Below are 14,155 nucleotides of genomic sequence, written 5' to 3'. Positions count from 1 at the left end.
AGTGTGGGTTTCTGTTTAGGTGTTAACGATGGCTTTCATTTAGCTTTTCTGTATGTAAATCCCATTTTCTTTAAACGGTTTCTTACAGTTGGGTCACAGACATTGACTCCACTTTCTGCCCATTTGTTCCTCATTTGTGTTGCTATGCATTTTCTGTTTTCAAGACATATTGCTTTAGTTTTTAGTTTTCTGTCTTGACGCTTTGATGTCTTCCTTGGTCTACCAGTATGCTTGACTTTTCCAACCTTCTCGTGTAGTTTGTACTTGGTCCAGATTTTAGACACGGCTGACTGTGAACAACCAACATCTTTTGCAACATTCCGTGATGATTCACCTTCTTTAAGAAGTTGGCCAATCCTCTCCTTTGTTTCAATTGACGTCTCTTGTGTTGGAGCCATAATTCATGTCAGTCCTCATGGTACCTCGTGGTCCAAGGTGTGAGCACTCTTTCTTAACTGCAGACTAGTGAGCAGATTTCATTTGATGCAGGTGTTTGTTTTGGAAATGGACATTTACAGGTGATTCCATAATTGTAGTTATAGTTGTGATAATAGTTGTAGACAAACAACCATTCCCACCCACATTCATACCTATGGATAATTTGGAGTGGCCAATTAACCTAGCATGTTTTTGGAATGGGGGAGGAAACCGGAGTACCCGGAGAAAACCCACACATGCACGGGGAGAACATGCAAACTCCAGAGATGGCCGAGGGTGGACTCGAACTCGGGTCTCCTCGCGACCCTGGTGAGGATAAACGGTAGAAAATGAATGAATGAAGCTCTACTACTTATTTCTTCATCTTTGTCTTTACAGTTACATTTGCACATGTATATAAGCATAACATTTTTAATCTCATCATGAATCATGAAGTGTTACCATTTTCTCGTAGTAAAACGAAATAAGTACAGGACAAGAAACATCCTCATCAGTGAAAAAATAACGTGGTGGTGGTGCGCAGGTCTCACAGCTAGGACAGCTGGGATAGGCTCCAGCACCACCGCCACCCTTGTGAGGATAAGCGGTAGAAAATGAATGAATGAAGTAAAAGAAGTGAGGATTAATGAATTCATCACACGTGAAAGGGATATAAAGTGGATCATTTTGCCGGTCTCCACACATTGCCATGTTCATGCGTGTTTGTTTTCTCATCTCCAAACAGGCAGGCAGTCTGGTGCTTGTGTGTCTCAAACGTTGGTGACACCTAATGTCCAGTATAGGAGACTACATATATTTCAATGTGTCCTCTCAGTGCTTTACATTTCTATTTCAGTTCAATGATCCATTTTCATGCTTGCAAATGTGCTTAAATATGCGTATGTTCTGACTAATAGGTGTTATTCAACCACAAAACTTTATGATTTATTCAGAAACATATTTGTGTCACAGCAGTGCACGTGAAGCTCTCCATCCTGGTGACATGCTGGCCAGTAGACAACTGGGAGTGGAGATGCTGCAGAGTCTTCACAATGCCAAAGTGATCAGGACCAACTGAGCCGTGGCGACGCTGCAGTACTGCAGTACAACCTCATGTTAGAGGGCCCAGGGAGTTGACCGTGGTTGCTCACTGGTTTTTCTCCAACAATGCTGGAGAAGCTGGTCACAGATGACAAGGCTGGGCCACTGTGGGTGGAGGGCCTTCGTCTCTTGGTCAAGCATGGAGATGGATGGTGGCGATGTTGGTCTTTGGCTGGCCTCCAGCCATCCTTGGACATGACTGAGGAAGTTGTCCACTTTGTAGGCATGTTGTCGTTGTGCCAGGTCTACTTTGGGGCCACTGATGATGCTCTGGTGATGGTTGGAATTCGGGGGAGAGCATTCTCTCTGCCTGCAGTCCCCCTTGGAGAGCCGCTGCCATTGGAGCCACGGGTTCTCACTCTTCCAGACTTTGGCAGTGTTGACATTCTTTGCAGGGCATGTGAGACAGGGAGGAGGCGTTGGTGTTTTGGTGCCCCTGCAGGGGTCTGATGTTCTGATCTGATGCTGGATCAGACTGGTGTGTGCTCTGTCTTTGTCAGCAAAGACTTGACAGCTCTCTCAACTGGTGTCTCTGGTCTGTGTCCAAACCTCCACAGCCCCACTGGTACAGCTCCGTACTGACTTGTTTGGTTTCAGTGCATGGTGGCTGGGAGTCAGGCTTCCATCTCAGGTCACATGGCAGCTGTGGCACATAGCCATTGGCTGGTGGCTGTGGTTCTGGTTGGGTACTTCGGTGCAGCGTATCCTTTCATCAGCGATGGTGTGGAAGTACGTCATAGTCCTGTACCCCTAGCTGTTTGCAGGGTGACAATCGGAGAGCCCACATGCAGCATAGCTCCGGGTAGTTCACTCAGGTTCAGCCCAAGGATGCAGGCATCTTGGATTTCAGCCAACCAATAGTTGTCCAGCCATGGTCACAGTAAGGATCTTTTGGCCCACATTTTGGCTCGTTCTCCATTGACGGAGGTGATGTGGAGTTAGGTGCTCTTCCATCCTGGAGGTTGAGGGCCCCGTGGTACCAGGTAGGGTGCCGGGGAAAATGAGGGATTCCAGTGCCACGAGGCTGAAGGTGCTGTAGCCTTGCCGTGCATGAAGCTGGAGGTCTGCTGCATTGCCACCAAAGAACCCCTTCCTCCTTTGTTGGTGAAGCAACGTTGTTGAGGGCTCCCTCTGGTGCTTGCCAATCAAGCCACTCATGTGGCTGAAGGTTGGGAATGGAATGTTAAAGGGTGCGCCTTGCAGGTCTCTTTGGTGGTGGGGTTGCTTGTCGCCTGATGCTCACCCGTTCCATGAACAAAGGGGTCAAAAGAACTAGTACTTTTTTGTGAACAGAATGAACGAGGTCACCGCCCATAAAATACCCGTTCAGTCTGTTCAGTTGAAATACTTTTTTTTTTTTTTTGATTGGCTGGAGAGTCACTTCACCGTTCCTTTTTGCAAGGCGGGACTATCTGCGTGCTTGCTTGCTTATCCTATCGTCGCACCTTGCTCTGGGTGGGTGGGGTTAGCTGACTGAAAGACCGAGACCGAGAAATTGACCGACCCTGCCGGTGATCTCGTTCATTCCGTTCACAAAAAAGAACTAGTTCTTTTGACCCCTTCGTTCATGACTGACACACGAACGAACATGAACATGAGTGAACGGACTGACTTGACATGGCTGACCGGGTTTATGCACGGGGGAGATCACAGGCTAACGACCAATTGACCAAAATGACCAAAATGACGGAAACCAACAAAATGAACAGATCTTTTTATGTAATGAAACCGGAATGATCCAGTTCACTGAAATGAACGGTTTTGCCCAGCACTAGTTTGGAGCTCAGCAGATGTCATGAACAACCCCAATCAAACATCAACACAATAGATAGATTTAAAACAGACAAGGCTACTTGTGTAGAACAATAAGTAACAATTATGTGGCCTCAAACGAATAACTTCAGAGCTATTTATTAACGAGACAGTACCAAAGTACGCTGGAGACCAGGAAGTGCACCCATCGACGCTACAATATGAAGAGGAGCAAGTAACTGCTGCTTATGATGTGGGCGACATAAGATGTCAATTAAGGGGCTCAATTCTTTAATTTCTTCTCCTTAAAAGCTGTTATTTTATGTAACTCTATGTTCTCTGTATTATGTGTTATTTGTGTGCTCTCAATATATACGTGTTATAAATATACTTTAAAAAGACGCTTGTGCATTTTCGAAGTAGCCACAGGAGGGCGATAGAGGCCGAGATAACCTTTGTATGTCCGTCACAGGCCACTGTAGTGATCCTACACCCAGGTGACGTCACGCCAATTCAGGCGCTCCAAACCTTAACTAGATGTTCCAGATTATTAGGAGTGAACAGGGTCACCTTCTTAACTTTGAACAATTCCATCAGAAATGTCACTTCCAGCCACCAATATCCAAATGGAAAAAATTTACTCAAAGCCTTACCAGAACCCTTTTTATTTTGGGGTACCATCTCTTCCACAGCTTAGCATACACGGTCTGTCATTAGAGGAGAAAAGATGCACCAAGTATGTTATAAGATCATCTTTAACAGGACACCCCTACCCAGGGAAACAAAACAATGTATCGTTCTCTCCCTCTACCTCCAAAAGTAAGAAATTCATTTCAAGACCATGAATAACATCTGGCCATCTAAAGAGTTTTCAGTTCAACATGGAGGACAAATGTTGTTGTTGGGATATAGAGACAACAGAGCATGTGTTCTTTTCATGTGTAAATATGCTATGTTTTTGGACTTGTGTGTACTCATGGTTGCAACCACTTTTTCCTTCTCTCACCAAAAGCTCCTGTAGTCATGATGTACTATTTGGTGTGATCTTATCAAACAGAAAAACAGGACTAATATGTAATACAATGCTATGTCTAGCCAAATTCTATATTCTTAAATCTAGATATTTAAAACCCTACCAAATATAACTGCTTTCCAAAACTATTATAGTAAATTATACCTAAAATCCTTGAAAGCAATCAAGACCAAAAATGCATAATGTATATACCCAATCTGTTCCAATCTGGATTAACCTTGATTTTGTACCCACTTTCTTATTTGTTTTTTTTTATTTTGTTAATTATATACTTATATTTTCTTCGGCTTTGCTTATCTATGTAAGAGGGCTATTTCTATGTCAATATGTTCTGTACTTGAGTTCACTGTATTGTAATGCCATTTGTTTGTTAAGTTATTTAGGAAAAATATATATTTAAAAAAATGTTTAGCTATAAAATGTTTGTTCTCAGGCTGCACGGCGGACGAGTGGTTAGCGCGCAGACCTCACAGCTAGGAGGACCAGGGTTCGATTCCACCCTCGGCCATCTCTGTGTGGAGTTTTCATGTTCTCCCCGTGCATGGTGGGTTTTCTCCAGGTACTCCGGTTTCCTCCCACATTCCAAAAACATGCTAGGATAATTAGCGACTCCAAATTGTCCATAGGTATGAATGTGAGTGTGAATGGTTGTTTGTCTATATGTGCCCTGGGATTGGCTGGCGACCAGTCCAGGGTGGACCCCGCCTCTCGCCCGAAGACAGCTGGGATAGGCTCCAGCACCCCCCGCGACCCTCGTGAGGAAAAGCGGTAGAAAATGAATTAATGAATGTTTGTTCTCCTGCTGCACGGTGATCGAGTGGTTAGCGCGCCACCAGTCCAGTTCGCCTCTCGCCCGAAGACAGCTGGGATAGGCTCCCGCGACCCTTATGAGGAAAAAGCGGTAGAAAATGGATGGATGGTTTGGCGTCCTCCTCTGTGGTTGCTCTTATTTGTATACGGGTAATTTTGTTGCAGTTGTAGTTCGTTGTATATCAAGATATGAAAAATAATTTTGCACCTCAATAAACACCTCAATTTTCGAAGTAGCCACAGGAGGGCGATATTGGATCACATCGACTTTGTATGTCCCTCACAGGCCATCGTACTGATCCGTCAATAAGCGGTGACGTCACGTGAATTACAATCAAATCGTAGCCAATTTTTTATAGCACTTCACGAATGGTGCCCAAGGTGCTTCAGAGGAGTATAAAGAATGTATAGCAAATAGGGTAAGCTCGAATATTATATACTATAAACTAAACAAATATACATGCACAGATAATTAAGGCTATTAAGATCTTTAATTTGTAACTAATAATACTTTAAATTGTTGAATTTGGTCCAACCACTGGCGATATTGTCTGTATTTTCGTATACTGTTAATATCGAGTTAGTTGTTGGTCGCTAGGGTTACAGGATGAGGCTGGCCCTTTAAGAGGAATTGCATTATAGGAGTTGTGTGCTGTTTTAGCACGAGGGGTACCTCTCTTTCGTCTTCAGACCCTCTGCAGGACATGTATGACCACAACTGTGACATAATAGAAGTTGCTTGTGGCTAACTATCATAATGGCGTGAAAGTCGCTTCCTGCTGTCGTCACTTAGTTAAGATGTCACTTCCTGGTTACTTCCTGAAATACATAGCGCACTGTTCAAATCCTATTTGAATCTGTTGCCAGCCCCTCAAACGTGAGGCATCGCCGTAAGGTTAGTGCCAGACGCGCACCTCATGTTCGTAACATAGATGTTTGGAACATAGAAGTATTAGTAGCTTGTGACTTAAAGTACATTATTTCGAACCATTATATATTTTTTTATTTCCAACTTTGTTTTTTTTTTATTGCAAACTTCAATTGTACTAAACAGTATAAGCAGAATTGCAGGAACATAAAAGTGCAGTTCTACAGAATAACATTATCATAAAGAAGAGCGAGAGTAAAGAACAAAGGGATGTGCGACATATATTGCTTGAAAATAAAAAAAAACTAAAAAATAGAAAACATGTCACTTGTTCTTCATATGAACTCTTTACAGACATTCTCCAATGTATGAAAGGTTTTCATTGCTTTTCTGATTTCGATTATCAGCTTCAGTGATTCATATAATATCTTCAGTTCAGAAGAAAACCTGTGAATATTTGGCTTACATAATATCACGCTGGATTTGTCAATATGGAATTGACCTAATAAACAAAGACATTTCACAGCATTCTCCAAATCTTTATGAGGGTTACATTGTAGAAACAAGACCATTTCTATTTTAATGTCAATGAGTGTATTCAAAGACATAAAAAGGCAAATAGAATGATGACCAAACCAAATCAACTTTATGTGTATAGCACTTTTCAATCGCTGTTCCCATCTCGTGGCTCTTTTAACATGTCACTGGAGCTGTCCGTCTTTCCTTTGGATTGGAAGTCTGCACTCGTCTTCCTGCTCCTTAAAGGTGGCACCGGCTCTGACCCCAACTGCTACAGACCCATCTCCATCCTGCCGTGCCTTGCTAAGATCCGCGAAAAACTGGCTCACAAACAATTAAGCCATTTCATGGCCTCAGATAATGTTCTGTTCAACCTACAGTCTGGTTTCTGGCCAGGCCATGGATGTACCACAGCGACCTTGGAAGTCCTGGATGACATCATTACCTCCCTGGACTCCAAGCAGGTTTGCATTGCTGCTTTCGTGGATCTCACCGAGGCATTTGATTCTGTAAATCACTCCATCCTCCTTCGAAGGCTCACTAGCATCGGTTTGTCATCATACTCCTGAAAACATCCTGACTCCCCCTCGCACCATCACCAAAGGGGTGCCGCAAGGCTCTAGTTTAGGCCCAACGCTGTTTTCCATCTACATAAATGACGTAGTCTAATCTGCTGGTAAGTCCAAGATCCACCTATATGCTGATGACACCATCTTATATGCAGAGGGCCATTCATTACACTCTAACATCCACACTTCAGTTCAGTCTCACCACAGTAGAGCAGCACTTCTTAACAGTGCTGTTGCAGTGCAGTTACTTAACACTAAGAAAACCAAATGCATCATCTTAGACCGGAAATCTGATCTCACCCCTACTCCCCAAATCTTCTGTTACAAATATCTTGGCCTCTGGTTGGACTCGCCCCTCTCCTTTACCACCCATATCAAGCACTTACGGTCAAAGGTCTTGAGTTTCCTCTCTTACATCTTTCTCACTTTGTATTCAATCTCAGGTCCAGTAATCACATCAAACTCTCCATTCCCAAAGTTCGTAGCGTCTTTGGACGCAGCGCTATCCGGTTTGCTGCAGCTAATGATTGGAACACCGTACAAAACTCTCAAAAACTTTCAGCCTTCACATCTGTCTTTAAACAAAACTTGCAACAAATGACATCTGACTCATACACTTGCTGATTAGGCCTATTGCCATATCCCATTGCTTTAATGTTGTTTAATGCTTTTGTACTGTATGTATATTACAAACGTACATATTTATTGTATTGATATTTGTCATTTTATATAACATTCTTATTTTCAGCACTCCCCTTTCCCGTCAAAGTGCTTTTGTCTTTGTTCAGGCTGCATTTGTAGATAAGAATTTGTTCGTAAATTGCTAGCCTGGGTAATAAAGGTATCATTAAAATGAATGAACTATCAAAGGATGCGGAGTACAGCTCCTGGTAAAAATTTGAGATATAGGTTTTAATTGCGGAAGTAAGTAATTATCGGAAGTAAGAACATAATTTATGTAAAGTTGATCAATTATTTTAGTAGACCCATGTTTCTTCTTAGAACGCTTTTCCCAAGACTCCTTTTTATCTCTCTCAGAATATCTTCCTATTCTTTAGCTTTCTTTTTAGCAAGTTCTTTACTAAAGCCGATAGAAAACTCATTCATGTTTCAGCAATTTCCGCTTCTGCGTGAAGGTAACCACCTCCATTTCCTTGTGGCAGGTAATTACAGTAAACCTCGGATATATCAGACTCGGATATATCGGAAATTCGCTCACAACGGACAGATAAAAAAGAACCAATTTTTCTGTAATGCATTTCCAATAAAAATTCATTGCATATATCGGATTTTTTTATAACGGACTTTGCCTATTTCGGACAAAATCTCCAGTCCCGCTCCAATGCATTTCCATTAAATTTCCCTCGCATATATCGGATGGCCGCATCGTGGCGCTCCGATTCGCCGAATCGTGACAGGCCGCTATACGACGTCATTTGCAGCGTTGCCTGCGCGTCCAGGTACATTGGAAACATAGTCAAGGAAGTGCCTTTTTATAACGGATAAAATCCGATTTACGCATATACCGGATATAAATCCGATATATGCGTAAAACGGACATTTTCCGGTATACGCATATAACGGATTTCGCTTATATCGGACAAAACCAGTGGGAACAATTGAATCCGATATATCCAAGGTTTACTGTATTTCTTGAATGAACTGACAGTAGGACGTATTGGTACAGTTTAGTTTCCAGTATCCAGTGTTCCATCTAATCTGTTTGGATTGTGACAGTAGCAAGTAAATCCCAGCATGATCAGCCAAGAGGTGCTGTTGCCATCCCACATGAGTGCAGGACATCATGCAAGGAGTGTGAAATCAGCCAAGGATATGACTTCCTTGTCATATCCTTTTGGAATCCCAGAGGGGTCTAGCACGTTAGTAGTCTAGTTATTACAGAAGGTGCAGACTATTGGATTCATGGTGGTATTATTTCTCTGTGGAAATCACTCAAGTTTGGCATTTGGTGCTTCGTTAAAAGTCTCCTCCGATAATAGAGGCTGTAATAAATTTTGTTAACATGCAATATGGGGCTATTTTTAATGCAAAACAGGAAGAACCAAAACAGCAGCAGCTCAGGGAGTAGCGGTAGCAACCGGCAGGCAATTACTCCAGGCTGCTGTGAACAAAGATGCAAGAGTTAATGAACACAAATTGAACAAACCTAACCCACTTAATACAAATAAATGACGTCTTAGTGGCCTAAATGTTTAACTCACACAGCCTAAAGATGATGCTCCGTGTTAAGCAGAAGCTAAACAACGTCGGCAGACAGTGTGCTACCTATGTAGCAGGCGACCACGCGACACAGTGTTTCCAGGGGTCACGCTCTCTCTCCCTCGCTCCAGCCACCGAATGCACTGCAAGTCAGTGTTAAAAATGAAGTCACCAAACCACACAGGAGACGTTGCTCATAAATTCACTTGTCTTGATTCTCATCATTCATAAGATAGATCATAAGATTCATAAGATACCTTTAATTTCAACATTGAGGGCAATCGTACAAAAAGCAGGAATAGCATTTAAGCCACAAACATGAGATTTTTAAAAATAATAAGTAGAATATAAAATACAGGAATCAACCCACACACAAAACAGATTCATTGATGCCTTTCTATATCCGAAATCCACAGTAAATTATCCAGCAGCAATGACTCCAGTTGATGCACAAAGTGCAACTACCGCTACTGCAGCGTAGCAGTATAGAAACCTCGCCCACTGATACAAATAAACATGAAAGTCTATCTGGGAGCTAGTCTCAAAAATGAATGACATTTTATCCTTGTTGCATTGCATATGCACTGATCAGGTCAGAATCATCAACGGTGCATGCAAAGCATGAATACAGAGAAAGTAAAGCTACATGGAAAAAAAACAGTACATAGTAAAATAAGCATGCTAGCCATGGCCAAAAATTTGGGGAGTAAGTTCAATTTTGGGCTTTCTGCTTCATTTTTCATTTTTGCAATCCGTACAAAAATGTATTCTTCCTTTTGCCCACAAAGTCAGTACAAAAGGCAAAAGGTGCTCTTGTATTTCTTTACAATAAAACATTTGTCCCTTAACGTGTAGCAAATGGCTACAGAACTTAATATGTTCTGTCCATCAGTGCCCTGGATCATAAGCTAAAATAGCTGCTGACAATATGGCATTCAAGTAAATAACATTCATTTTCATAGAAATATTTGGTAGTGCAATTTAGCTAAAATTCCCGATGATGCGACACATCCCACACTCTACATATAAATATGGCAGCAGGAGGAAAAAAAGCGCATGTGACTCATTTCTTCTGACATGCTGCACACATTCACAGGCAGGGACACAAAACATTCACACTTTTTTACATGATGTTCAGTTCACAGAAGTTCCGCTTCATCGCCATCATCCTCCGAACCCGATGGGCCCTGCCGGACTTCTTCATACCACTTGTTGGTTAGAGTCTTCATCTGGATCCGTCCGTGCATCAGGTCCTGCAGGATGCAGTGATGACACATTAGCTGACATGCTCCACAAAGCTCAACAAAGAAGCCACCACAGGTTTTTCAATGAATTAGGAAACTAGAAAAGATTCATTCTTTCATTCGTCTGGACAATTTGGAATGTTTGCATTGCATTCTGAAGTGAGGAACAGCGCAATGAAACTGCACTTTCTTTTTATCAAGTGTTCAACTTGTTTTGCAAAAAGAGCTCACAGAAGACACAGTGAGAAACAGTGAGGCAATGAATATGTAAACATTCTATGAGTTACAAATACAAATAAATATTAACCCACAAAGTCTCTGAGGATGCAGGAGACAACCAAAATGTACTATTTCCTTCTTTCTCTTTGGGCTTTTCTCTTCAGGGGTCACCACAGCAAAGTCTTTCTGCATCTGTCTCTCTCATGTCCTCCTTCACTACATCCATAAACCTCCTCTTTGGTCTTCCTCTACGCCTCCTACCTGGCAGCATTCTTCTACCAATATATTCACCATCTCTCCTCTGGACATGTCCCAACCATCTCAGTCTGGCCGATAACTGACTTTATCTCCAAGGCCTCTGACATGTAATGTCCCTCTGATGTACTCCTTCCTGATCCTATCCATCCTGGTCACTCCCAATGAGAACCTCAGCATCCTCATCTCTGCTACCTCCAGTTCTGCTTCCTGTCTCTAGACCAAACAACATGGATGGTCTCACCACAGTTTTGTATACCTTTCCTTTCATTTTAGCTGAAACTCTTCTATCACACATCACGCCTGACACTTTTCTCCACCCGTTCCATCCTGCCTGCACACGCTTCTTCACCTCCTTTTCACAATCTCCATTGTTCTGGACTGTCTATTTCCTTGTGGGATACAAATCACGGACACTTGACAATGACATAATGTTTGCAGAACATGATTAATAAATGCTCATTTTTAAAAAAGTGATATTGTATAATTCCTCACGACAGAGCCAACGATTTCTCACGAGGTGAAAATCGCTGCACTAAGGTAACCAAACTGTCTTCATTGTTTTGCAACTAAATCTATCATTTATTTTTTGTTGAAATAATCCAGTATCTTCATTGTTTACATCATTACATTGAAATGTTTATGAGAGCTATTTTTTTTGAATGATCAATTGCTACTATAGCTGGTATTATTTCATGTTGTAGTTATTTTTCCAGTAAGACTTGAAAAGTGAGCTATTCTTTTCTTACAGGTCCATTTTTGTAATATAGATTACTTCATTCCCAATATTTACAATACACCATCAGAATTTGCCAAAGAGGTATTATTTCAGGTATAATGCATTGTGTTGCATAACCTGTGAGAAGAACATCCCTGCAGTTTCTTTCCCAGGCCATCACTCTGATGATCCCCCCCCCCCTCCCCCAAAGCAACCAAGTTTTTTAGCAACACAACCACTTACTTGAATTACACTGTCCATAGATTATTATCCCTTCTGCGCATCTTAACCCTTTAGCGCCAGAGTTTTTTCATTTTGACATTGCTATTTCAAATGGTTGTAGCTTGAAAATGGTTAGAAGTGAAGGCATGCTATAAATGATAAAAATCATTATAGGATGAGATTACTCATCTAATGTGCATATAAATTGGTCAGATCCCTTTCGCCATGATACCTGCTCATCAAAATGTCTGATCCACTTGTAATACTCTTCCTCATCTCTCAAGCAAACCCAGCCATCATCATCGTGGTATCTTGCAAGCCACTTCTGGACAGTGCACCAACATTATTACACAGATAGATAGAAAGTATCCATCTATCATGTCTGGAAATATTGTCTTTCATCCAGGTCATTATATTCTCAGTGTCAAGAACCGGCCTGGAACCCAAGATGCAGAGGCATGTTGTGAAACAAAAATGTTTTATGAACAAAAAGTGTCCGCACACGGAAAAGTCCAAAAGAACGGGCAGAAGGTAAACCAAAAACACAACTAAGATTATACAGTCCGAGGGTAAAATAAAAAAAAAACTGTAGAAAACTGTAAAAACACTGTAGCTGACGAAAAAAATGAGGCACAGGAACAAAAAACACAGCTGACAAACGATCAGCAGGCCATACTAAGCAAATAGCAACAAAAAACTCCATTGCAAAAACCAGTGGGCTAGTACCTGTGGAAGCTTGAGGTACGGTACAATCTGGCGGTGAGCAGGGCTGTGAGCAAGGCCGTAGTCCAGATAATTGACTATCGTAGTCCAGATAATTGACTATTAGCAGTGCATTTTTTCCCCAATAGTTTCCGGTGTATTGTTACGCGTATGACACCAATGCCACGTTTATTTATTTTTTACATTCCCACTACCCCCCCTTACCATGAGCTGTGTATTAACAAGCCATCACGTCCCCTTCTGCCACCTGGAACACGATTTAGCAAAGCATCGGCTCAAGTATGCTGCGTGGAGGCTGTCATGACGAGCCAACTCGCTCCCAAAAGGGCTTGAAAGCATAGAATCTTTGGCTTTGTCTGAATCCAATCAAGCATAAGTATTGGTTCATCAATAATTAATCATTTGTTTGTAAATCGTTGGAGTTTGAGTGTACTACCATTTAATATATCAGGTTTAGCTGTGGGCTGGAGATAAATCTGTAGGATAACATTTCTTCTCTCTCCTGGAAAACCTCATTTAAAAAACAATGTCAATTTTAATTTGTTCGCCTTCACTTTAGTGATGTTACTACTTTGTTCCTGTTGCGATTGAAGACAGATGTCGTTCTGTCATGGCGTCAGGGTGAACATGTGTACACGTGACACAACCAGGGAGTGTGACGAAGGCTAGAAGACTGGTTCGTGGCTGGAGGAGGAGCCTATGAATAAAGTGTCATCTTTGAGTTATCATTCAGTATCTCGTTTCTGGACCGAGTGTCCTGCTTTTTGGGAATCAAAAGTAGTGTTGAGTATAGAAAAAAATCCTTCAAGGATTGCCAGCAAAATGATGAAGCAGCCGCCTGAGTGACAGAATATTTCTGTCTTGCCTTCTCTTACCTCTTGCGTTAGCCTCCGGGTAAAGAAAGGGTTAAGGTACTTAGCATCAAGCCACATGAAGCCCTTGAGATCCTGTCTCTGGTATATCTGAGCTTCATATTCCTCCTCCGTCAGTTCTGATAGATGCTCCGACTCAATCGTATTCCCCTATGGGAAGATAAAAGGGGGAAAGAGAGAACAGATGGAGAGAAATGAAGTGGGATGTCTGACTACAGCAGAGCAAAAACAAATGGAGGGACAAATGGTGAGCAGTGGACGGCCATCTCAATAGTAGACATGTCAAGATCACAGTCTCAATAAAGCCATTTGCTTGCCAGAAGGGGAGTCTAGTTGGACGGACAAACAAGGTGATCTTGTAGTTGGTCTCCTTGGAGTCTAACACGCAATTTAAAAAACACAAAATACGCAAATGTTGAACACAGAAAAACAAGTTAATGACTGTTTTTTCTGGTTGAGTTTCTCTAGTTTCTAGTTTGAAACTGAGTGCCTTTATAATGAGCATGGTTCACATCGGGCTAATCATGTCCCCTTCGCACAACCCATCTCCAGCCCTTTGAAGAGCAATGTACAGTATACTCTGATGGCAGAAGATGAAGATGGCACAGCTTGT

The 14,155-nt window shown here is 42.0% G+C and overlaps 1 protein-coding gene across 4 annotated transcripts in view; it reads right to left on the bottom strand.

The window, feature by feature from the left end:
* Positions 1-9,529: 9,529 nt before the first annotated feature.
* slc9a8 (solute carrier family 9 member 8) overlaps positions 9,530-14,155 on the bottom strand; it is a 38,458-nt gene continuing 33,832 nt past the window's right edge. For 2 of the 4 annotated variants that reach the window (XM_058052398.1, XM_058052396.1), the window contains 2 exons: positions 13,546-13,692; positions 9,530-10,542 (listed from right to left, as the gene is read on the bottom strand). In XM_058052398.1, coding sequence (XP_057908381.1) covers positions 10,429-10,542; positions 13,546-13,692 — 261 coding nt within the window. In that variant the 3' untranslated portion in view covers positions 9,530-10,428. Of the gene's footprint in view, positions 13,693-14,155 lie in introns of all 4 variants that reach the window. The other 2 variants (XM_058052397.1, XM_058052395.1) reach the window with 1 other exon arrangement.

The sequence above is a fragment of the Doryrhamphus excisus genome, chromosome 16 (genome assembly GCF_030265055.1).
Source record: "Doryrhamphus excisus isolate RoL2022-K1 chromosome 16, RoL_Dexc_1.0, whole genome shotgun sequence".
Lineage (NCBI taxonomy): Eukaryota > Metazoa > Chordata > Actinopteri > Syngnathiformes > Syngnathidae > Doryrhamphus > Doryrhamphus excisus.
This window is presented reverse-complemented; position numbering and strand designations above follow the sequence as displayed.